At 43.9% G+C, this 26,484-nt stretch overlaps 1 protein-coding gene across 4 annotated transcripts in view; it reads left to right on the forward strand.

The window, feature by feature from the left end:
- The window catches only part of LOC106611507 (protein diaphanous homolog 2), a 686,561-nt gene that overhangs the window by 224,278 nt on the left and 435,799 nt on the right, over window positions 1-26,484 (forward strand). For all 4 annotated transcript variants that reach the window (XM_082955835.1, XM_082955838.1, XM_082955836.1 and 1 more), the window contains one exon: window positions 4,325-4,684. In XM_082955835.1, coding sequence (XP_082811961.1) covers window positions 4,325-4,684 — 360 coding nt within the window. The remainder of the gene's footprint in view (window positions 1-4,324; window positions 4,685-26,484) is intronic.

The following is a 26,484-nucleotide window of genomic DNA, read 5'->3' on the forward strand; positions in this document are numbered from 1 at the left end:
ATCCAACCGGCTCACAACCGCAGACCACGTGTAACCATGCAAGCCCAGGACCTCTACATCCGGCTTGTTCACCTGCGGGATCGTTGGAGACTAGCCACCCGGACAGCTGATGAAACTCTGCACAATCTGTCAGTAACCGTTTCAGGGAAGCTTATTTGCATTCTAGTCATCCTGACCAGGGTCTTGACCTGACTGCAGTTTGGCATCGTAACTAACTTCGGTGGGCAAATTCTCACCTTCGATGGCCACTGGCATGCTGGAGAAGTGTGCTCTTCACAGATGAATCCCGGTTTCAACTTTACCGGGCAGATGGCAGACAGCGTGTATAGTGTCTTGTGGACAAGCGGTTTACTGATGTCAATGTTGTGAGCAGAGTGCCCCATGGTGGCGTTGGGGTTATGGTATGGGCAGGCATAAACTATGGAAAACGAACGTAATTGCAATTTATCAATCACAATTTGAATGCACAGAGATACCGTGATGAGATCCTGAGGCCCATTGTCATGCCATTCATCCGCCGCCATCATGTCATGTTTTAGCATGATAAAGTACCCATGTCACAATCTGTACACAATTCCTGGAAGCTGAAAATGTCCCAGTCCTTCCATGGCCTGCATACTCACCAGACGTCACCCATTGAGCATAGAAGGGATGCTCTGGATAGACGTGTGTTCCAGTTCCCGCCAATATCCAGAAACTTCACCAAGCCATTGAAGAGGAGTGGGATAACATTCCACAGGCCACAATCAACAGCCTGATCAACTCTATGCAAAGGAGATGTGTTGCGCTGCATGAGGCAAATGGTGGTCAGACCAGACACTGACTGGTTTTCTGATCCACGCCCTACCTTTTTTTTTAAGTATCTGTGACCAACATGTGCATATCTGTATTCCCAGTCATGTGAAATCCATAGATTAGGGCCTAATGATTTTATTTAAATTTACTGGTTTCCTTATATGAACTGTAACTCAGAAAAATCTTTGAATTTGTTGCATGTTGCTTTTATATTTTTGTTCAGTGTGGTTGTTTCAACCAGAGAAACCAATAAAACCCAAACAAAGCTATGTTGCTAGGTAGAAGGTTTTGGAAGATGCTTGATGATATGATTTTATGGTGTAGGAAAGGAATGGTACACCAGTGATTTACCTGTGGGAGAAGGCGGAGGAGAGCGGAGAGATGATGGCGGTGGATCCCTCGGGCGCTCTCGAACGCTGGGTTGATTAGCATTCCGTAGACGAGGCTGGAGGGCCCAGAGCGCAGCGGGACGAGAGAGAGAGGGAAAACAAGTGAGCGGGAGCAGCCAGAGCTAGGAGGCTCAGAGGGCTCCAGAATGCAGAAACGACGGTGCTCTCATTTAGCAGCTAATTTGCTTTCATTCTTTCGTATTAATCTTAAAAAAGAAAATGGGCCACGACGGGCTCAGAGATTGACAGACCTATATGGGTGTCGATGGGTGTTGGGGCAGCCGGCTTCAAACGCTCCTCACCACTCTACACCTTTTTAATTTCCTACCTAATAAACTATCCACTGCTGGCATTGTGTAATCAAACACTCTGTAATTGTAATGCCTTTAAAAATGAGACTGGTCCCACATTACCCACATAATCGACCGAGTGGGGGGTAGCGAAATTGGTTTTTGGAAATGACGTTGTGGAAAAGCTGTGGGACAAACTTTTGGAAAAAAAGACCGTTGTCTTCTAATCAATCCCAAAGGTCAAATCCTATCTATGCCATAGGCTGTCTAATTGTCGTCCCCCCCCCACCGCCTTTATCAATGATTATAAAAACCTGTTTATGCTGTAGAGCGGTATGATAGGGCAGCCTTGTCAAAGGACTGGCTGGTCTCTGTCTTATCAGTAATGGGTTTAATTTTGCCCCTGTCTACCGCCTAATAGCCTTCCTTTATGAGGCCCATCTTGTCGGCTTCAAGATGGCAGAGGCAGCGTTTCTTATCTAGGAGTTAAACCGTGGCCAGACAATCCCCTGGGTTCTCCCCAATGGTTAAGATGTCGGTTGCATATACACTGTGTACACACACGCGTCAATAGGGAATGAGTGTTCAAGTATGTGAGGATTTGATACAATACATTGTCTACCCGCAGAACCCCACTGCAATAGATGCCGTTAGCATTCCGTTCGTTTCTTCATTAACAACTCAGTTTCAGGTGGCTATATTTCTCTCATACACTTAATCTATTAGCAAAATGCAGATATATTGGCGTCTGATTAAATTAAAAACATCATGAACTCAGACACGGCGCTCCTCTCATGTGAAGAAATTAGTGAGAATTGGGTTGATAATCTTTCCTTAAGTACACAATAACATTTTCTCTAACCAGAATGACTTCAGAATCACAGAAGTCACCATAAATATGGGCTATACTTTTTCCTTTTCTGCTTTGTGTGACACTTCACTTATTGAGTGGTGAAATGTAGCATTCATTAATCATTCATAAAGCCTTAATGACATAGTCATAATGCCCTAAAGAGTCATGTTTACAGTGCATTCGGAAAGTATTCAGACTCCTTACCTTTTTCCACATTTTGTTATTCTAAAATGTATTAAATAAAACATGTTCCTGATCAATCTACACATAATACCCCATAATGTCAGTGAAAACATAAAAAAAAAAAATGTATTACAAATAAAAAACAGATACCTTATTTACATAAATTTTCAGACCCTTTGCTGTGAGACTCAAAATGAGTCCACCTGTAGTAAATTCAATTGATTGAACATGATTTGGAAAGGCACACACCTGTCTATATAAGGTCCCACAGTTGACAGTGCATGTCAGAGCAAAAACCGAGCCATGAGGTCAAAGGAATTGTCCGTAGAGCTCCGAGACAGGATTGTGTCGATGCACAGATCTGGGGAAGGGTACCAAAACTCCCCAAATACAGATGTGCCAAGCCTATAGCGTCATACCCAAGAATACTTGAGGCTGTAAACACTGCCAAAGGTTCTTCAACAAAGTACTGAGTAAAGGGTCTGAATACTTATGAAAATGTGATATTTCCATTTATAATTTTTATTTCTCCTACATTTCTAAAAATGTGTTTATTGCTTTGTCATTGTGGGGTATTGTGTGTAGATTGACATTTTTTTTTAAATGTAATTATCCACTTTAGAATAAGGCTGTAATGTAACAAAAGTCAAGTGGTCTGAATTCTTTCCGAATGCACTGTATATACTCTAAGGGTGACCTCTGAAGGGTGTATATTTAAGAAATAAGGCATACGGTGTGTGGTATATGGCCAATATACTGTACCACGGCTAAGGGCTTTCTTAGGCACGAGTGCCTGGATACAGCCCTTAGCCGTGTTATATTGGCCATATACCACAAACCCGTGAGGTGCCTTATTGCTATTATAAACTGTTAACAACTGTAATTAGAGAGTAAAAATAAATGGTTTGTCAGACCGTATACCATTGCTTTCAGCCAATCAGCATTCAGGGCTTGAACCACCCAGTTTATAATGGCTTTTAGAGGCCCACTACTAATTACTGGCAGCGTCCCCTGTAGAACATGTGTCGCCCAATGCCCAGTCTTTTCACACATCTGCCCTTTATTGTGTGTATCCTGCCCATGTGAGGGCATCCTCTGTGGGCTATGGGGTGCTTTAAACACACACACACACACACTGAAACACTCTCACACTCTGTACTGTACAGATATTGCACACTCACTGTGCTCCATCCACACACGTCGCCACCAACGAACTCAACATGTATGAGAGCTCTACATACTTCTTCTAATGGTAAAGGTGACATACCTTCCTGCAATATTTACCTACTGCTCATTAGGTTCTTGTTTATGTATGTACATATTTAATGTGTCTGGCAGTCTTTGGGAGCCGAGCGACCCACTTTCTCCAGTGTGAGGTGCTGGCCTCTGGCTGGCTGATAGTGCTCATTCCAGAAAATGACTGCTACCATTGCAATAAGGCTCAAGCCCAAGGGACGATAGCACTAGGACGATAGTCCCCAGACATGCTTTTATCAACTCTCTTCACACATACAAATATACACACGCACGTGCGCAAGTGCAAAGACGCACAAACACACACACGCACACAGGGTCAAGGCAATCATCTGTAATTGAAGTGAGTAAGATAATGCCCATCCCTTTTCCCCCTAAATACCCCTACCTCCATCCTCACCCATCACCCAGGTGCATTAGCCGGACTAGTGTAATGCATGTAATGGTGGTAAAAGCTCTGACCTCCAGGTCCCCGGCCTATGAGAAACAGGGATGACATGAGTGCAGGGATGACGGGAATGTTGTGTCCCGTCTCTAACATTGCTTTCCCGTCTTTTCAGATCACGGCCGGACCAGCGGCGGCTGGGACAGGAGTCCCACCTTCACCTCTGCCGGGGGGGTTGGCACCCCCACCCCCTCCCCCGCCTCCGCCCCCACCAGGCGGCTGCCCTCCCCCTCCTCCCCCACCTCCACCTCCTCCTGGCATGGCCGGCATGCCCCCTCCACCCCCGCCACCTCCAGGAGTAGGGCCACCCCCTCCCCCTGGTTGTGGACCCCCACCTCCCCCGCCCATCCCCGGGGCGCCGGGCATCCCTCCGCCTCCTATGATGGCCATGCCTGTCATCAAGCTGCCTTATGGACTGGAGGCCAAGAAGACCTACAAGCCTGAGGCCGTCATGAAGAGGGTCAACTGGTCCAAGGTACAGTAAAGCCTCCCCAACGCACGCACGCACGCACGCACACGCACACACACACACCTGATCCTGACTATTATCATCTACTCTCTTCCATTATGTGTACATTGAGGCCGGAATGAATAAAACAAATCCACTCTTTAGTATTGTACCATAATAGACATGTACCGATTTTGCACAGAGACATCGAGCACTGTCTTATGATGTGTAAAACATGAGCTTGTTGGATTTGTGTTTGTTAAATCACTGTATACAGTTCTGAATAGAAGCATCGTGCACAGAAAACAGGCCTTTCAAATGTAGCTGTAGGTACAAATCGAGAGAGTGCGCTCTATTCAACACTACCCTCTGTCTATTCAGGCAAGCGTTCAGCCACAGGGCACGCTGCTCTGCACTCGGCACCCATTCGAAGAGATCCTCGCGTAAACAATTTCCTCTGCTCGAGTGTCCTTGCATTCACACACACTCTTAGCACTGAATAAAGACAATGTGTTTTGTTATATTCCGACGAATTTGAATACAGTATCAATGGGGATCATTCTCTTTATTTGGGCTTTATCCTACTCTGAGTTAATTTATCCATTGCCCTAGGGAATCTCGGAGTTGCAACCAGCATTAATGTAGTGGTGTTTTGCATATGCTTGTGTGTGACTATGCTTTTTAACAGCCAAAAGGAAATTGTTTTTTCTCCCTTGCACTGCAGATTGCTGTTGAAATCACACTGAATCGCATTATCACATTATAGTTGTATAGCAAGGTTGCACATCTTATAAGAGACATGCAGTTTATTCAAATTTTATGGTCATTTCACTTTTAGAAAACATACATACACCCACACACATATATACTGCTCAAAAAAATAAAGGGAACACTTAAACAACACATCCTAGATCTGAATGAAAGAAATAATCTTATTAAATACTTTTTTCTTTACATAGTTGAATGTGCTGACAACAAAATCACACAAAAATAATCAATGGAAATCCAATTTATCAACCCATGGAGGTCTGGATTTGGAGTCACACTCAAAATTAAAGTGGAAAACCACACTACAGGCTGATCCAACTTTGATGTAATGTCCTTAAAACAAGTCAAAATGAGGCTCAGTAGTGTGTGTGGCCTCCACGTGCCTGTATGACCTCCCTACAACGCCTGGGCATGCTCCTGATGAGGTGGCGGATGGTCTCCTGAGGGATCTCCTCCCAGACCTGGACTAAAGCATCCGCCAACTCGTGGACAGTCTGTGGTGCAACGTGGCGTTGGTGGATGGAGCGAGACATTATGTCCCAGATGTGCTCAATTGGATTCAGGTCTGGGGAACGGGTGGGCCAGTCCATAGCATCAATACCTTCCTCTTGCAGGAACTGCTGACACACTCCAGCCACATGAGGTCTAGCATTGTCTTGCATTAGGAGGAACCCAGGGCCAACCGCACCAGCATATGGTCTCACAAGGGGTCTGAGGATCTCATCTCGGTAGCTAATGGTAGTCAGGCTACCTCTGGCGAGCACATGGAGGGCTGTGCGGCCCCCCAAAGAAATGCCACCCCACACCATGACTGACCCACCGCCAAACCGGTCATGCTGGAGGATGTTGCAGGCAGCAGAATATTCTCCACTGCGTCTCCAGACTCTGTCACGTCTGTCACGTGCTCAGTGTGAACCTGCTTTCATATGTGAAGAGCACAGGGCGCCAGTGGCGAATTTGCCAATCTTGGTGTTCTCTGGCAAATGCCAAACGTCCTGCACGGTGTTGGGCTTTAAGCACAACCCCCACCTGTGGACGTCGAGCCCTCATACCACCCTCATGGAGTCTGTTTCTGACCGTTTGAGCACACATGCACATTTGTGGCCTGCTGGAGGTCATTTTGCAGGGCTCTGGCAGTGCTTCTCCTGCTCCTCCTTGCACAAAGGCGGAGGTAGCGGTCCTGCTGCTGGGTTGTTGCCCTCCTACGGCCTCCTCCACGTCTCCTGATGTACTGGCCTGTCTCCTGGTAGCGCCTCCATGCTCTGGACACTACGCTGACAGACACAGCAAACCTTCTTGCCACAGCTCGCATTGATGTGCCATCCTGGATGAGCTGCACTACCTGAGCCACTTGTGTGGGTTGTAGACTCCGTCTCATGCTACCACTAGAGTGAAAGCACCACCAGCATTCAAAAGTGACCAAAACATCAGCCAGGAAGCATAGGAACTGAGAAGTGGTCTGGGGTCCCCACCTGCAGAACCACTCCTTTATTGGGGGTGTCTTGCTAATTGACTATAATTTCCACCTGTTGTCTATTCCATTTGCACAACAGCATGTGAAATGTATTATCAATCAGTGTTGCTTCCTAAGTGGACAGTTTGATTTCACAGAAGTGTGATTGACTTGGAGTTACATTGTGTTGTTTAAGTGTTCCCTTTATTTTTTTGAGCAGTGTATATAATATACAAAATATTCTGTAAATATTCCAGCAACAGAATCAACCAGTTTCTGCAACTATTTTGTAACTTTTTTACAATTTGCTTCAGAATACGAGTGACAGCAAGGATTGCAATGTAACAGGAAACCACGCAATGGAAATGGTAAAGATTGATTACAGCAGCATGCGAAATGTGTTGAAGACGCAGGTTTATGTCACCACTTCTACACCTCATATGCAAATTCCACAGCCGTGCCTAGACCCATGCAAGCCTGGTGATGGTTAATATTATTTATAACATTACAGAGCTGCCCGGGATGGGAATTCCTTTGTGGATACAGTTAGAGAGACAACAAGTGAGCCACTTGCATCTCATTATCATCACTGTGTGTGTGTGTGTGTGTGTGTGTGTGTGTGTGTGTGTGTGTGTGTGTGTGTGTGTGTGTGTGTGTGTGTGTGTCATTGTCTGTGTATTTGTCTTTATTTGTGTATTCCTGTGTGTGTGTGTGTGTGTGTGTGCATTCATGAGTGCACCACTTTGGCACATCCGTCTCTGTCCCGGCACGGCAACGACTGAATGTGCGTCTGCATTAACCTTGCCTCCGCAGGCACTAGGGTTTGGAGATGCAAATGAAATGCCTAGATAGCACTCAAAGGCATTCAGAGCCACCTGAGGAAAAGCAATCTGTGTCTCTTGTGTCTATTAAGTGGTACCAGAGTCATCTGTCTTCTCTGTTCGGAGCAGATGGAGCCATGGAGGTGCCAAGCACTACTGTGGCCTGAGCTTTAAAAAGAAACAGCAGAAGGAGGGACCTAGAATATTGTCGTCATGCCCCCCTTTCCTATAACCACCCCATAACCACTAGTGTACTGTAGCTATATGAATTCACACATTTACAGGCTTTAAAAAGAAATTGGAGAAAGGAAGGACCGAAAAGTTTGCCATCATTCAGACAGTGCCACTGGTCGCCCCAGGTGCATTTGTTATTGTTTTTGCTTCGTTTTTTGAAATGGGGCAGAGGAGGATCTTGCGTCGTGGTAAATTATAGTACACTCTCTGCTGTTTTATCACGTGCCGTGATGTGCAATGATGTCCAAAGGGAAAAATGGTGTTTGGAGTAACATCTTTGTTGTAATATTGCAAATGGACGTTGTCGTTTCACAGCTACGGATTCTATTTTTAAGCCCCATAACAACAAGTTTTCTGTAGCTACATATGAAAACAGACATTTATTGGTAACTTGATGTTTATACAGTTGAAGTCGGGACTTTACATACACTTAACCTCTTGAGCATCTGATCCCGTCGCCGATCAAAATCCAGGAAAAATCATAGCCAATTAGGAGTCCATCGTAAAAAGCAGCTTCATAGCCATTTTCCGACCAACCACTTCCATCACATATTATCAATAAACAGCTAAATGTAGCACTAACCTTTTACAAACTTCATCAGATGGCACCCCTAGGACATCATGTTATACAATGCATGCATTCTTTTGTTCAATAAAGGTCATATTTATATATAAAAACAGCATTTTACATCTCTGTCTGACGTTGACTACCTAATTTCCCCTCAAAAGCGTCCCGGTAAACAATGCTACGTTTCAATAAATTGCTATACTATAACGATTTTTTAAATGTATATTGTCAATCTAACATTTATAGATGAATATCTCTTGAGAACACCCGTCATACCAGATTTTAAATTAACTTTACTGGGTAATCACACTTTGCGATAAAAGGAGATGCGATACTCAGAAAATCAGCTAATATACAGTGCTCGGCGCCATCTTGGATGCAACAGTATGAACCATCTCATCTTCAATAATATTGTCAATAATCGCCTACCTTTAGTTGTCTTCATCAGAAAGCATCCCAGGTCCACAACAGATGTATTTTCGGTCAAAAAGTCCATACTTCACGTTCCATTAGCCTGATGTTGGTAGCGCGTCCTATGGCTCTCTCCAAACGCAGCTCTGCACTTCATACTGAAAGCAATCCTCGCGCATGTAGGTTCGTTCAAACATGTCAAACGTTGTATAAAATAAATGTTCAGGGCCACTAACACCAAGAGAGCCAATAAGATTCGAGGGGGATGATTTCACTGCCTTTAAAACCGTTTCCAAAGGTGGGGGCAGACATGGCCGCCGGCGTCATAATGGTGATGGCCCATCCCCTGTGACCAATTTCAAACTCCTGTCATTCACTGAGTTTTGACTCTATAAGGCTCAAACCACTGTGAAAGGACTGGCGACATCTAGTGGAAGCAATAGGAAGTGCCAAAATATTCCTAAACCCCTGTGTTTTTCAATGGGATAGGTTAGAACTCAATACAACACATCAGGTATCCACTTCCTGTCAGAAAATGTCTCAGGGTTTTGCCTGCCAAATGAGTTCTGTTATACTCACAGACACCATTCAAACAGTTTTAGAAACTTTAGAGTGTTTTCTATCCATATATAATAAGTATATGCATGCCCTATCTTCTGAGTTTGATTAGTAGGCCGTTGAAAATGGGAACGATTTTTTTTCAAAATGCGCTGTGGCGCCCCCTATCCTAGGGTATCCTCAAGAGGTTAAGCCAAATACATTTAAACTCAGTTTTTCACAATTCCTGACATTTAATCCTAGTACAAATTCCCTGTCTTAGGTCAGTTACGATTACCACTTTATTTTAAGAATGTGAATAATAGTAGAGAGGAGGATTTATTTCAGCTTTTATTTCTTTCATCACATTCCCAGTGGGTCAGAAGTTTACATACACTCAATTAGTATTTGGTAGCATTGCATTTTAAATTGTTAAACTTGGGTCAAACTGAATAGATCCGTTTCTCTTCTGCTAACTTGCTAGCCCCGGCCTGCTAGCTGTCTGAATTGCCGTGTCTCCAGCCAGCCCAACCATTCACTGGACCCTTATGATCACTCAGCTACGCATGCCTCTCCCTAATGTCAATATGCCTTGTCAATTACTGTTCTGGTTAGTGATTATTGTTTTACTTCACTGTAGAGCCTCTGGCCCTGCTCAATATGCCTTAACCAACCATTTAGTTCCACCTCCCACATAATAGATGACATCACCTGGTTTAAATGTCTCTAGAGACAATATCTCTCTCATCATCACTCAATGCCTAGGTTTACCTCCAATGTACTCACATCCTACCATACCTTTGTTTGTACATTATGCCTTGAATCCATTCTATCGCGCCCAGAAACCTGCTCCTTTTACTCTCTGTTCCGAACGTACTAGACAACCAGTTCTTATAGCCTTTAGCCGTACCCTTATCCTACTCCTCCTCTGGCCCACTGGTGATGTAGAGGTTAATCCAGGACCTGCAGTGCCTCGCTCCACGCCTATTCCACAGGTGCTCTCATTTGTTGACTTCTGTAACCGTAAAAGCCTTGGTTTCATGCATGTTAACATTAGAAGCCTCCTCCCTAAGTTTGTTTTATTCACTGCTTTAGCACACTGCCAACCTGGATGTCTTCGCCGTGTCTGAATCCTGGCTTAGGAAGACCACCAAAAACCCTGAAATTTCCATCCCTAACTATAACATTTTCCGCCAAGATAGTACTGCCAAAGGGGGTGGAGTTGCAATCTACTGCAGAGATGGCCTGCAGAGTTCTGTCTTACTATCTAGGTCTGTACCCAAACAATTTGAGCTTCTACTTTTAAAAATCCACCTTTCCAGAAACAATTCTCTCACCGTTGCCGCTTGCTACAGAACACCCTCTGCCCCCAGCTGTGCCCTGGACACCATATGTGAATTGATTGCCCCCCATCTATCTTCAGAGCTCGTGCTGCTAGGTGACCTAAACTGGGACATGCTCAACACCCCAGCCATCCTACAATCTAAGCTTGATGTCCTCATTCTCACACAAATTGGCAATGAACCTACCAGGTACAACCCCAAAGCTGTAAACACGGGCACCCTCATAGATATCATCCTAACCAACCTGCCCTCCAAATACACCTCTGCTGTTTTCAACCAAGATCTCAGCGATCACTGCCTCATTGCCTGCATCCATAATGGGTCTGTGGTCAAACAACCACCCCTCATCACTGTCAAACGCTCCCTAAAACACTTCAGCGAGCAGGCCTTTCTAATCGACCTCACCCGGGTATCCTGGAATGATATTGACCTCATCCCGTCAGTAGAAGATGCCTGGTTATTCTTTAAAATACCATTCCTCACCATCTTAAATAAGCATGCTCCATTCAAAAAATGTTGAACCAGGAACAGATATAGCCCTTGGTTCACTCCACTAGGAAACACTGTCACCACCGATAAATCTACTATAATTGAGAATTTCAATAAGCGTTTTTCTACGGCTGGCCATGCTTTCCACCTGGCTACCCCTACCCCGGTCAACTGCCCGGCACCCCCCACAGCAACTCGCCCAAGCCTCCCCCATTTCTCCTTCACCCAAATCCAGATAGCTGATGTTCTGAAAGAGCTGCAAAATCTGGACCCCTACAAATCAGACAGGCTAGACAATCTGGACCCTCTCTTTCTAAAATTATCTGCCAAATGTGTTGCAACCCCTATTACTAGCCTGTACAACCTCTCTTTCGTCTCTTCTGAGATTCTCAAAGAATGGAAAGCTGCCGCGATCATCCCTCTCTTCAAAGGGGGAGACACTCTAGACCCAAACTGCTACAGACCTATATCTATCCTACCCTGCCTTTCTAAGGTCTTCAAACGCCAAGTTAACAAACAGATCACCGACCATTTTGAATCCCACCGTACCTTCTCCGCTATGCAATCTGGTTTCAGAGCTGGCCAAGGGTGCACCTCAGCCACGCTCAAGGTCCTAAACGATATCATAACCGCCATCGATAAGATACATTACTGTGCAGCTGTATTCATCAACCTGGCCAAGGCTTTCGACTCTGTCAGTCACCACATTCTTATCGGTAGCCTTGGTTTCTCAAATGACTGCCTCACCTTGTTCACCAACTACTTCTCAGACAGAGTTCAGTGTGTCAAATCGGAGGGCCTGTTGTCTGGACCTCTGGCAGTCTCTATGCGGGTGCCACAGGGTTCAATTCTCGGGCCGACTCTCTTCTCTGTATACATCAATGATGTCGCACTTGCTGCTGGTGATTCTCTGATCCACCTCTACGCAGACGACACCATTCTGTATACTTCTGGCCCTTCTTTGGGCACTGTGTTAACTAACCTCCAGACGAGCTTCAATGCCATACAACTCTCCTTCCGTGGCCTCCAACTGCTCTTAAATGCAAGTAAAACTAAATGCATGGTCTTCAACCGATCGCTGCCCGCACCTGCCGGCCCGGTCAGTATCACTACTCTGGACGGTTCTGACTTAGAATATGTGGACAACTACAAATTCATAGGTGTCTGGTTAGATTGTAAACTCTCCTTCCAGACCCACATTAAGCATCTCCAATCCAAAATTAAATCTAGAATTGGCTTCCTATTTCGCAACAAAGCCTCCTTCACTCATGCTGCCAAACCCTCGTAAAACTGACCATCCTACCAATCCTCGACTTCGCCGATGTCATTTACAAAATAGCCTCCAACACTCTACTCAGCAAATCGGATGCTGTCTATCACAGTGCCATCTGTTTTGTCACCAAAGTCCCATATACTACCCACCATTGCAACCTGTACACTCTCGTTGGCTGGCCCTCGCTTCATATTCGTCGCCAAACCCACTGGCTCCAGGTAATCTACAAGTCTCTACTAGGTAATGCCCTGCCTTTTCTCAGCTCACTGGTCACCATAGCAGCACCCACCCGTAGCAAGTGCTCCAGCAGGTATATCTCACTATTCACCTCCTCAGCCAATTCTTGCTTTGGCCGCCTTTCCTTCCAGTTCTCTGCTGCCAATGACTGGAACGAACTGCAAAAATAACTGAAGCTGGAGACTTATGTCTCCCTCACTAGCTTTAAGCACCAGCTGTCAGAGCAGCTCACAGATCACTACACCTCTACATAGCCCATCTGTAATATTGCCCATCCAACTACCTCATCCGCATACTGTATTTATTTATCTTGCTCCTTTGCACCCCAGTATCTCTACTTGCACATTCATCTTCTGCACATCAATCACTCCAGTGTTTAATTGGTATATTGTAATTACTTTCCCACTATGGCCTATTTATTGCCTTACCTCCCTTATCTTACCTCATTTGCACACACTGTATATATATTTTTTCTACTGTATTATTGACTATATGTTTGTTTATTCCATGTGTAACTCAGTGTTGTTGTATGTGTCGAACTGCTTTGCTTTTTTCTTGGCCAAGTCACAGTTGTAAATGAGAACTTGTTCTCAACTAGCCTACCTTATTAAATAAACGGCGAAATTAAAAATATAAAATTAAAAAAAATTTAAAAATGTTTCAGGTAGCCTTCCTCAAGCTTCCCACAATAAGTTGGGTTAATTTTGGCCCATTCCTCCTGACAGAGCTGGTGTAACTGAGTCAGGTTTGTAGGCCTCCTTGCTCACACATGCTTTTTAAGTTCTGCCCACAAATGTTCCATAGGATTGAGGTCAGGGCTTTGTGATGGCCACTCCAATACCTTGACTTTGTTGTCCTTAAGCCATTTTGCCACAACTTTGGAAGCATGCTTGGGGTCATTGTCCATTTGGAAGACCCATTTGCGACCAAGCTTTAACTTTATGACTGATGTCTTGAGATATGGCTTCAATATATCCACATAATTTTCCATTCCTCATGGTGCCATCTATTTTGTGAGGTGCACTTGTCCCTCCTGCATCAAAGCACCCCCACAACATAATGCTGCCACCACCGTTCTTCATGGTTGGGATGGTGTTCTTCGGCTTGCAAGCCTCTCCCTTTTTCCTCCAAACATAACAATGGTCATTATGGCCAAACAGTTCTATTTTTGTTTCATCAGACCAGAGGACATTTCTCCAAAAATTACGATCTTTGTCCCCATGTGGAGTTGCAAAACGTAGTCTGGCTTTTTTATGGTGGTTTTGGAGCAGTGGCTTCTTCCTTGCTGAGCAGCCTTTCAGGTTATGTCAATATAGGACTCGTTTTACTGTGGATATAGATACTTTTGTACCTGTTTCCTCCAGCATCTTCACAAGGTCCTTTGCTGTTGTTCTGGGATTGATTTTCACTTTTCACACCAAAGTACATTCATCTCTAGGAGACAGAACACGTCTCCTTCCTGAGCGGTATGACGGCTGCGTGGTGCCATGGTGTTTATACTTGCATACTATTGTTTGTACAGATGAACGTGGTACCTTCAGGCGTTTGGATATTGCTCCCAAGGATGAACCACACTTGTGAAGGTCTTCAATTTTTCTTTCTGACGTCTTGGCTGATTTCTTTTGATTTTCCCATGATGTCAAGCAAAGAGGCACTGCGTTTCAAGGTAGGCCTTGAAATACATCCACAGGTTCACCTCCAATTGACTGAAATGATGTTAATTAGCCTATCAGAAGCTTCTAAAGTCATGACATAATTTTCCGGATTTTTCCAAGCTGTTTATAGGCACAGTCAACTTAGTGTATGTAAACTTCTGACCCACTGGAATTGTGATACAGTGAATTATAAGTGAAATAATCTGTCTGTAAACAATTGTTGGAAAAATGACTTGTGTCATGCACAAAGTAGATGTCCTTACCGACTTGCCAAAACTATAGTTTGTTAACAAGAAATGTGTGGATTGGTTGAAACCGAGTTTTAATGACTCCAACCTAAGTGTACGTAAACTTCCTACTTCAACTGTAGGTGAAGGCCTTATCTTTCAACTGGTTGAATAGCATGCAGGTACAACCTCACTGTAATTAAATGTTGAAGCATGAGCAGAAGAACTGAAGGAGACTGTATAGAGATGGTAGTGAGGGGAGAGAGAGGTAGAACGAAACAGAGAGCTTAGGATGTAGAGTGAGTGTTTGTGTCCGCCTCTTGCTTTTTAAATTCATGCGCAGGAGACGTCTCCATCGCTTAAAAAAACAGCAGTGGAAAAGAACACCAGCTCCGGATAGTAAAAGCAGCCAACATCAATAAAGTTTGGATTTTAACATTTTCAAGCAGCGACGCTGGAGATGGTTGCCTGAAGGTGCCGTAATGTTATATCTCCAATGGTTAGAACACCTTACCACTGGGGAACATCAACACATTTACTGTAAAGTAAGGCAGTTTGCAGCAGCAGTGTGGATGCTGTGGAGAAGTCCCCAACCTCCACCCCCACCTTTAGTGAACTACTGGGCTGGAGCCGCTTAACAACACTTTACTACACTTAATGGGAACATCCTCCCAGTCTATCTTGGTATTAATCCATTTTGGGAGGGTGCTCGTTTGAGCAGATAAAAAAAAAAGTAAACAAACACTGTATAGCCTCAAAACATGGTTAAACCTATAATTCTGAGATAATGGATGGTCAGTCCTTGCATCCATAGCTCTGTCTATGAATTTGAGTGGTAACATTTCTCAAACCCCCAATTGTCTCTAAACCAGTCAATTTAGTGTACAAACAATGCATAACTGTAATTACCCTTTCAGAGTGACACAGCTGTAATTATATAAATTAGCACAATAATACTCTTGCAGAGTGAAGAACAAAATACGAGGAAGAAACAAAACGACCTCAGAGATCCCCTCCCTTTCTCAATATAAGTAGTAAATATATATATATAATAATCCATGAACTCCTTTCTATATGCCACTCTACCAATAATGTATTTTAACCCTGGGTGACTGACAGGGGGCGGTGTATTGAAGCCACCACACAGCCATCTTGGTACTCTTCCATTCTTAAACATATTTGGCAAGCTATAGAAATGCATTTATAATGTCTGCATTCATATTTGACACGTTTATTCTATTACAGATACCATAATGCATACATTTAAATTGTATTATGCGGTCTAAACATACAAATAAAAAATGTAATAATATATTAAAACATTTTCCATTTTCCTTCCTTTTTAATTTACTAATGTTACTGTTCCGACAACAACAAAAATACTTAAATACATGTCATTTTGTCCTTGAAACATTTAATTGAAATGCTGTAGAATTCCATTCATTCTTATGGAGAACCGCTCCTACTGGGGAGCGCCAATATGGACGACCAGTGGCTTAAAACCCTCTCAATGGCCAATACATAGCATCAGCAATCCAGGGTTTATATACAGTGCCTTCGGAAAGTATTCAGACCTTTTACTTTTTTCAAATTTTGTTACGTTACAACCTTATTCTAAAAATTCTCACCAATCTACACACAATACCCCAAAATGACAAAGTGAAAACAGTTTGGGCCATTTTTGCATATTTATTAAAAACAAAAAACAGAAATACCTTATTGACATAAGTATTCAGATCCTTTGCTATGAGACACGAAATTGAGCTCCGGTGCATCCTGTTTCCATTGAGCATTCTTGATGTTTCTACATCTTGATTGGAGTCCACCTGTGGTAAATTCAATTGATTGGACATGATTTGGAAAGACACACACCTGTCTATATAAGGTTCCACAGTTGACAGTCCATGCCAGAGCAAAAACCAAGCCACGAGGTCAAAGGAATTGTCTGTAGAGCTCCGAGACAGGATTGTGTCGAGGCGCAGATCTGGGGAAGAGTACCACAAAATGTCTGCAGCATTGAAGGTCCCCAAGAACACAGTAGCCTCCATCATTCTTAAATGGAAGAAGTTTTGAACCACCAAGACTCTTCCTAGAGCTGGCCGCCCAGACCGACAGATAATCGGGGGAGAAGGGCCTTGGTCAGAGCTCTAGAGTTTCTCTGTGGAGATGGGAGAACCTTCCAGAAGGACAAACATCTCTGCAACACTCCACCAATTTGGCCTTTATGGTAGAGTGGCCAGATGGAAGCCACTCCTCAATAAAAGGCACATGACAGCCCATTTTGAGTTTGCCAAAAGGCACCTAAAGACTCTCAGACCATGAGAAACAAGATTCTCTGGTCTGATGAAACAAAGATTGAACTCTTTGGTCTGAATGCCAAGCGTCACGTCTGGAAGAAACCTGGCACCATCCATACGGTGAAGCATGGTGGAGGCAGCATCATGCTGTGGGGATGTTTTTCAGAGGCAGGGACTGGGGGACTAGTCAGCATCGAGGGAAAGATGAATGGAGCAAAGTACAGAGAGATCCTTGATGAAAACTTGCTCCAGAGCGCTCAGGACCTTAGACTGAGGCAAAGGTTCACCTTCCAACAGGACAATGACCCTAAGCACACAGCCAAGACAACGCATGAGTGGCTTTGGCACAAGTCTCTGAATATCCTTGAGCCCAATCGAATATCTCTGGAGAGACCTGAAAATATCTGTGCAGCAAAGCTCCCCATCCAACCTGACAAAGCTTGAGAGGATCTGCAATGAAGAAGAGAAGAAACTCCCCAAATACAGGTGTGCCAAGCTTGTAGCGTCATACCCAAGAAGACTCAAGGCTCTTATCGCTGCCAAAGTTGCTTCAACAAAGTACAGAGTAATGTTATGTAAATGTGATATTTCAGTTTTTTATTTTTTATAAATTAGCAAACATTTCTAAAAAACATTTTTTATTCATTATGGGGTATTGTGTGTAGATTGATAAGGGTGAAAAAAAACTGTAATCAATTTTAGAATAAGGCTGTAACGTAACAAAATGTGAAAAAAGTCAAGGGGTCTGAACTTTCCGAAGACACTGCACATCATTGCACTCAACTCTAATTCGCTTCTCATGGTTGGGTTCAATAGGCTATGCATAGAGGAGTTCACAGTTGCAGCTCATTCGTCCTTCATCCCCAGGTGAACTGCATTCACAGCAGGTTGCCTTGTCAATGGCCATCAAACGTTAAAGCCACCACTCTTACATGGCATGAGTAACCTCTAGCTTCCAAAGAGTAGGAGTGTTGTGTCCAATGAACATTTTCTCCTGTCATATGAGTCAACCAGTGTAAATTAAATACGCAAGTGATTAATACTCAAACGGCATTGTTCCATATGGTATGCTAATGGTATTTTACTTCAATAACAGTATGTGTCCATTCATTCAGGGATTAATCACAATCTAAGGCTGCGTTTTCACAGGCAGCCCGATAATGATCTTCGGACTAATTATTATCTGTTTGGTCAAAAGACCAATTAGTGCCAAAATATCAGAATTGGGCTGCCTGTGTAAACTCAGCCTCAAATCCTACATCACAGCAGCATGTAATGTTCAACCCTCTGCTGTTCCACAATTTCCATGGTGCTTCCTTTAGCACAACATCCAATGGACATTTGCAGTGTTCAGCTGTACATTGGCTCACTTCGAATATAACTTCTGTTATAAGCATACACATGATACTGTACACTATTGTTTGCAGAGCAGATCCACAGTGTCAGGACCTGATGTGAATTAGTTACAGTAGGGCTGGAGTAGGCCACTCCATAGTGCTCTGAATGGGCCTAGGAGGGGTAGAGCGGCCCACAGGCACTACAGTATTCCATCAGGCCATCACCACAACAGCCCTCATACTCTTTCCTATTCTCATTGGCCCTACTCTCCATTACCTCACCCATGGCCACCATTACAACACTTTGCACCGAGCTGCACTCACTGTCATTTGCTTGTGTTTCTTTATTGCCTGTATAATTTTTACAACAAACACCTCCCGTCAAGTGGGGGCCCCTCACTGTCTCTCTAGAGCCGCCCGCCCTTGCAACTCGTGTCACTTTGTCTTGTCGAGGGGCTAATAACACAGGCTGCAATGAGACACCACTTGTGCTGGCCCACACTGAGTGCCATAACAGTGCGTCTCTCATACTTTCATCACAGTCTGCAGCACTGAACACAACCCATAATGGACTTCCAAAGGACTTCGCAACACACATTACTAGCCAATTATCAAGCGCAAATACAGCAAGAGGTGGTTATTGTCATTCTGTATGTACAGAAGCCCGCCATCGGGGCCACTGTACGTTACGGCGGGCCACGGTAGGAGCCACAGTAAACAAAGGGGCCGTTTTGTTCTGCGTGTGTGCCGATTTGAAAGGCCTCTCAATTTTCCTCGGGAGAATTCAACAAGAGTCTCAATTTTGGCTGGGGTCTTCTAGGCGCACCTAATTATTTTGCACCGTGACATTTATGTAATCAAGAAATGGCCCTCTTGGTGATAAGGCTTTCTGTCTAGTGTTTTAATGAACTGTGAGAGCTAGTACCTATGCTGATGTGAAAGGAAAATATATGTAAACCACAAACTAACACCAAGTATGTGAACCCTTACAAATCTTTGGTGATTTTGGTTTGTTTATCTTTTTGTGCCCCACTCGAAGACAAAATTGTGGTATTTAGATTGCAGAATAGATTAATAAAGCTAGATCCAAAATATGTACAATACAGTGCATTCGGAGATTATTCAGACCCCTTAACTTCTTTCACATTTTCTTACGTTACATACTTATTCTAAAATTGATTAAATTGATTTGTTTCCTCATCAATCTACACAAAATACCCCATAATGACAAAGAAAAATATTGACATTTTTGCAAAGAAAAACAAAAAACAAAAACTGAAATATGACATTTACATACGTTTTCAGACCCTTTACTTAGTACTTTGTTGAAGCGCCTTCGGCAGCGATTACAGCGTTGAGTCTTCTTGGGTATGAAACTACAAGCTTGGCACACCTGTATTTTGGGAGTTTCTCCCATTCTTCTCTGCAGATCCTCTCAAGCTCTGTCAGTTTGGATTGGGAGTGTTGCTGCACAGCTATTTTCAGGTCTCTCCAGAGATGTTCGGTTGTGTCCTCAAGTCCGGGCACTGGCTGGGCCACTCAAAGACATTCAGAGACTTGTTGCAAAGCCACTCCTGCGTTGTCTTGGCTGTGTGCCAAGAAGGTGAACCTTCACCCCAGTCTGATGTCCTGAGTGCTCTGGAGCAGGTTTTCATCAAGGATCTCTCTGTACTTTGCTCCGTTCCTCTTTCCCTCAATCTTGACTAATCTACCAGTCCCTGCCACTGAAAAACATTCCCACAGGATGATGTTGCCACCACCATGCTTCACCGTATGGATGGTGCCAGGTTTCCTCCAGACGTGATGCATATGAACTTTCAAACTAACAAAAAGACACACTAAATTTCCAATATACCGACGCTGGCTTCTAAGGCAGATCACCTTCAAAACTAGGCAGAGGGCATATAGCTTGTCATTAAGTACTGTAACTCACACAGCTGAGTTTTGCAGAGCTCTGGGAGTACGTCACTCCAGCTTAAGCTGTCTCGAAAATGAGGGCCTGAATGGTTTATGAGCCTGGGCTGTAACAATGAAATCCTAAATATATCTAAAAAGTTATTTGATCAATTAAACTTTAAATTTCCTCAATGTCACTATCAATACTGCTCAATACTTTTCATATCAATGGCTAATACTTAATACATTTTCACAATATCTCAGCATAATATTGTAGGATTATTATTATTGGTAGTTGTATTATTAACTATTATAATTTTTGGTAAACTGAATATATTGTTTTGCATTAGGTTATCCAACACAATTCATTCATTGGCAGTGAGTATGCCTACGGGTCGGCGATAAAATATAACTTCAATTCTTTAATAGGCCTAAACAATATTACAATTTCTTCTCTCCTCTCGTGCTTGACCTTTTATAACTACTGTGAGACATTAACAGAAGGAAGGTGTTTGAAATCACTAGCATATACAGGTCATGTGCAGGGGTACTGGAGTGGTTGAGGTGGGTATATACATAAAAAGTGACTAGTAGTAGGATATACTGTACATGTAAACAGGGCTAAACAGTTACTAGTATTAGGAATATATACTGCTCAAAAAAATAAAGGGAACACTTAAACAACACAATGTAACTCCAAGTCAATCACACTTCGGTGAAATCAAACTGTCCACTTAGGAAGCAACACTGATTGACAATAAATGTCACATGCTGTTGTGCAAATGTAATAGACGACAGGTGGAAATTATAGGCAATAAGCAAGACACCCCCAATAAAGGAGTGGTTCTGCAGGTAGAGACCATAGACCACTTCTCATTTCCTATGCTTCCTGGCTGATGTTTTGGTCACTTTTGAATGCTGGCGGTGCTTTCACTCTAGTGGTAGCATGAAACGGAGTCTACAACCCACACAAGTGGCTCAGGTAGTGCAGCTCATCCAGGATGGCACATCAATGCGAGCTGTGGCAAGAAGGTTTGCTGTGTCTGTCAGCGTAGTGTCCAGAGCATGGAGGCGCTACCAGGAGACAGGCCAGTACATCAGGAGACGTGGAGGAGGCCGTAGGAGGGCAACAACCCAGCAGCAGGACCGCTACCTCCGCCTTTGTGCAAGGAGGAGCGGGAGGAGCACTGCCAGAGCCCTGCAAAATGACCTCCAGCAGGCCACAAATGTGCATGTGTCTGCTCAAACGGTCAGAAACAGACTCCATGAGGGTGGTATGAGGGCCCGACGTCCACAGGTGGGGGTTGTGCTTACAGACCAACACCGTGCAGGACGTTTGGCATTTGCCAGAGAACACCAAGATTGGCAAATTCGCCACTGGCGCCCTGCGCTCTTCACAGATGAAAGCAGGTTCACACTGAGCCCGTGACAGACGTGACAGAGTCTGGAGACGCTGTGGAGAATGTTCTGCTGCCTGCAACATCCTCCAGCATGACCGGTTTGGCGGTGGGTCAGTCATGGTGTGGGGTGGCATTTCTTTGGGGGGCCGCACAGCCCTCCATGTGCTCGCCAGAGGTAGCCTGACTGCCATTAGGTACCGAGATGAGATCCTCAGACCCCTTGTGAGACCATATGCTGGTGCGGTTGGCCCTGGGTTCCTCCTAATGCAAGACAATACTAGACCTCATGTGGCTGGAGTGTGTCAGCAGTTCCTGCAAGAGGAAGGCATTGATGCTATGGACTGGCCCGCCCGTTCCCCAGACCTGAATCCAATTGAGCACATCTGGGACATCATGTCTCACTCCATCCACCAACGCCACGTTGCACCACAGACTGTCCAGGAGTTGGCGGATGCTTTAGTCCAGGTCTGGGAGGAGATCCCTCAGGAGACCATCCGCCACCTCATCAGGAGCATGCCCAGGTGTTGTAGGGAGGTCATACAGGCACGTGGAGGCCACACACACTACTGAGCCTCATTTTGACTTGTTTTAAGGACATTACATCAAAGTTGGATCAGCCTGTAGTGTGGTTTTCCACTTTAATTTTGAGTGTGACTCCAAATCCAGACCTCCATGGGTTGATAAATTGGATTTCCATTGATTATTTTTGTGTGATTTTGTTGTCAGCACATTGAACTATGTAAAGAAAAAAGTATTTAATAAGATTATTTCTTTCATTCAGATCTAGGATGTGATGTTTAAGTGTTCCCTTTTTTTGGAGCAGTGCATAAATACTTGGTAATATAGTAATGGTAATATATACATGTAAACAGGAGTAATAATGATCTTTCGCAGGACAAATACTAATGGTAACGGCAATCAATAATCAATGGACATCAGCGTAATGGAATAATACATCTAATCAAAAATCCTTTTAACAGCAGCGTAGGTTGTGTCTGAGTCGGGAATGGACGTGGATGGGCATAGAGTCAGTGTGGATAGTCTGTGAGAGAGGGAGAGCAGTATATGTTAGCCGTATAGCAGTCTTATAGCAGTCCAGGGGAATAAGCTGTTTAGGATTCTGTTTGTCTGAGCCTTGATGCACCGGTACTGCCTGCCGGATGGGAGCATGGAGAACTGTCCATGTCTCGGGGGGCTGGAATCTGGCAATTTTTCAGGCCTTTCTCAGACACCACCTGGCATGTACGTCCTGGATGGCTGGGAACTCGCCACCAATGATGTGCGGGGCCAGTTGCCATACCAGATGGTGATACAACCAGTTAGGATGCTCTCAATGTTGCAGCTGGGGGCCAAGCCACATTTTTTCAGCCTCCTGAGGGAGAAGAGGTGTTGCTGTTCCTTTTTTACGACTGTTCTGGTGTGAGAGGACCATGTAAAGTCTTCAGTGATGTGGACACCGAGGAACTTGAAGCTCTTGATCCTCTCCACTGTGGCTCTGTCAATGTGGATGGGGGTGTGCACCCCCACCCTCCTGTTTCCTGTAGTCCACAATCAGCTCCTTGGTCTTGCTGATGCTAAGGGAGAGGTTGTTGTTCGGGGCACCACACAGCCACTTTTCTGACCTCCTCCCTGTTGGTTATCAGGCCTACCCCCAGAGTGTCGTCAGCAAACTAGATGATGAATTTGGAGTCGTGCGTGGCCACACAGTTGTGGGTCAACGAGGAGTACATGAGGGGGCTAAGCATACACCCCTGAGAGGCCCCTGTGTTGAGAATCCGCATGGTGGAGGTGTTGCCTACTCTCACCACCTGATGTCGGCCCATCAGGAAATCCAGGATCCACTTGCAGAGGGAGGTGTTCAGTCCCAGGATACCAAGCTCGGTGACGAGCTTTGATGACACTATGCTGAGCTGTAGGGAACGAACATGATTTTCACATGGTAGAGGGCAGTGTTGAGTACAATTGAGATTGCATAGTCTGTAGATCTGTTGGGGCGGTATGCACATTTGAGTGAGGTGATATTCCATGCTTTCAAAGCACTTCAGGATTACAAATATTAGTGCTACAGGGTGGTAGTCATTGTTGCAGGTAGCTTTAGAGTTCTTGGGAACAGGAATGATGGTGGTGTCATGACGTTGGACTGTGGGTAAGATTTATGACCCCCCCCATAAATACCTTTCTCCCTTTCCTCTCTGTTGACTCTACAGGATGATTCTTGAATAGCCTTTGTTAAACATAGAGAGTCTGGGAACATCAAAAGGAAAGGAACCATATTTCGGTAATCCAACCAGTTGAAAATATGCGTTGGTACTCAATGAATATGACGCCAGATCAGTTGGCATCTGAGACATTATGACTGATGACAGGACGACATAAACTGTATCTTGGAAAGTCTACACATTATAGTTATCAGATTCACATGGAATTGTTATGCAATTTAAATGTTTAAATATGAAACTATTTGTGAAAATATTAAATGTAATTTTAGCTTCCAAATGAGAGAATTGGGTTTTCATAAGGTTAAAGCTCTGCTCACTCAGTGGCCCGCCCATGTGAACAGACATGGGTTGTAAACTATGAAACACACCCTTCTCTCCCTCTCTGTTCCGAGGACGTGTGGACAACGGTCCTACGTTAAAAGGGCTCAGACAATAACCTAACGAAATTAGCATCGTGATTCAATGTGAAGGCGACGATCGACACGCCAAACGGATGGATTTCGACCATACCAGCCAGAATATAGCATGAGCTTAAAGGTATGGCAACTTGGTATGAACTTTGAACTCTTATTCACTCCAGAAGTGATACCTCCTAGCCGTGAGGTAGCAGCAGCCGCTGTAAACGTGGGCTAGGAAAGGACGGACAAAGGATGTGTTCTAACATACAACACAATTCTACCAAGTATGCAGTTTACCACCAGATACATTCTTCAGAGGACAAGGAAGATCTCTCTTGGGCAACACGGCCAGCATCTACGACCAACCTACCGCAGCAAAACACCAGAGTAAATATCTCCTTGCATTTTCCTTTTTCAAATGGGCGGTTGTTTAGAATGCATAGGATTCTGTATTTACGATAGCATGGCTCACGAGGTCCCATTGAGACCCAAACCATTTGTTCCCAGTCTTCCCTCGCTTTCACTCAAGCCCAACCCCCTCTCTTGTGTAACCAGCCGTCATATTTGTTCCGTCCACAAGGGACATTTTCCTTTATGACATAATTTGTAATCAATGTATGATTAATTCTGTGTATATGTAATTATGTGTGATTAGTTAGGAATTTAGTAAATAAATAATTAAACCCAATTTTGTATTGCTGATTCAACTTGTTAGCCAGGGTTTGTGAAAATAACCAAGAATTTACAACTTTCAGATGAGACTGAATGAGGTGAGGATTAAATATTGACTGCTATTGAGGTAAAAGATTACCAGGTCTTTAAGAGCTTATTCGGAAGATAACAGCTCTATAAACATTATTTTGTGGTGCCCCGACTTTCTAGTTCATTATCTACCTGATTAGCTTAATCAGGTAATATTCATTACAGAGAAATGATTTTATAGAATATCATGTCATATCACTTAATCCGCCATAGCCAAAGACACGACAGTGGTCAGCTTGAGACATGTGGGGATTAAAGACTGGGACAAGGAGAGGTTGAAAAATGACTGTGAAGATGCCTGCCAGCTGGTCTGCGCATGCTCTGAGAACGCACCCCGGAATACCATCAGTATGTGTTGACCAGATTAAAAACCTTACTCACGTCGGCCTCGGAGAGCGAGATCACCCTGTCCTCTGTGATGGCGGGGGCCCTTGTGCATGGTACAGACACATCATTGGATAGATCATGGTTAGGTCTACCTTTGTAATCCGTAATGGACTGTAGCCCCTGCCACATGCACCGAACGTCGGTGCCAGTGTAATAGGATTCCACTTTGTCCCTATATTGTCCTTTTGCCTGTTTGATGGTTCTGTGGAGAATCATAGCAGGACATCTTGTAAGTGTTCATGTCCTCGGCCGTAGCCTCGGAGTTTGTTGCAATAGCCCTGTGTATGGTAGATCTGACCTTTAGTTTAGCACATAGTTTAACACATCTCAGTGTTAATCTAGGGCTTTTGATTGCTACTTACAGCTATTTTCACTCACATATACAGTACACTCTAATCTTAATTCCTTCCCTCAGATGTCCACAGACTAACCCATCTTTCCCAGTACACTACAATTTTACTATGTCATTTTGCAATATATCCTTCTATTTTACTGTGATGTGTTACGCGGGTCTTGAACAATCAGAGCTGTTTTAGGCCTATGTGCAAATAGTCATTGCCATATATGGATCTGTGCCTTCACTTTGAACTGGACTGGGTTTACAGCATGAGCAGATGTACTTGTTTTGAGATCAAAACGAGAGCTGCATGTAGCCACCTGTGTACATTTGTTCATAAATTCATGTCTTAAAGTAATGATGGACTGTCGTTTCTCTTTGCTTATTTGAACTGTTCTTGCCATAATATGGACATAGTCTTTTAACAAATAGGGCTATCTTCTGTATACCACCCCTACCTTGTCACAACACAACTGATTGGCTCAAATGCATTAAAAAGGAAATAAATTCCACATATTAACTTTTAACAAGGCACACCTGTTAATTGAAATGCATTCCAGATGACTACCTCATGAAGCTGGTGAGAGAATGCCAAGAATGTGCAAAGCTGTTATCAAGGCAAAGGGTGGCTACATTGAAGAATCTTAAATATAAAATATATATTTGATTTGTTTAACCCTTTTTTGCTTACTACATGATTCCATATGTGTTATTTCATAGTTTGATTTCTTCACTATTATTCTACAATGTAGAAAATAGTAATAATAAATAAAAACCC

This window comes from Salmo salar, chromosome 09 (genome assembly GCF_965601325.2).
Source record: "Salmo salar chromosome 09, fSalSal1, whole genome shotgun sequence".
In the NCBI taxonomy this organism is placed as follows: domain Eukaryota; kingdom Metazoa; phylum Chordata; class Actinopteri; order Salmoniformes; family Salmonidae; genus Salmo; species Salmo salar.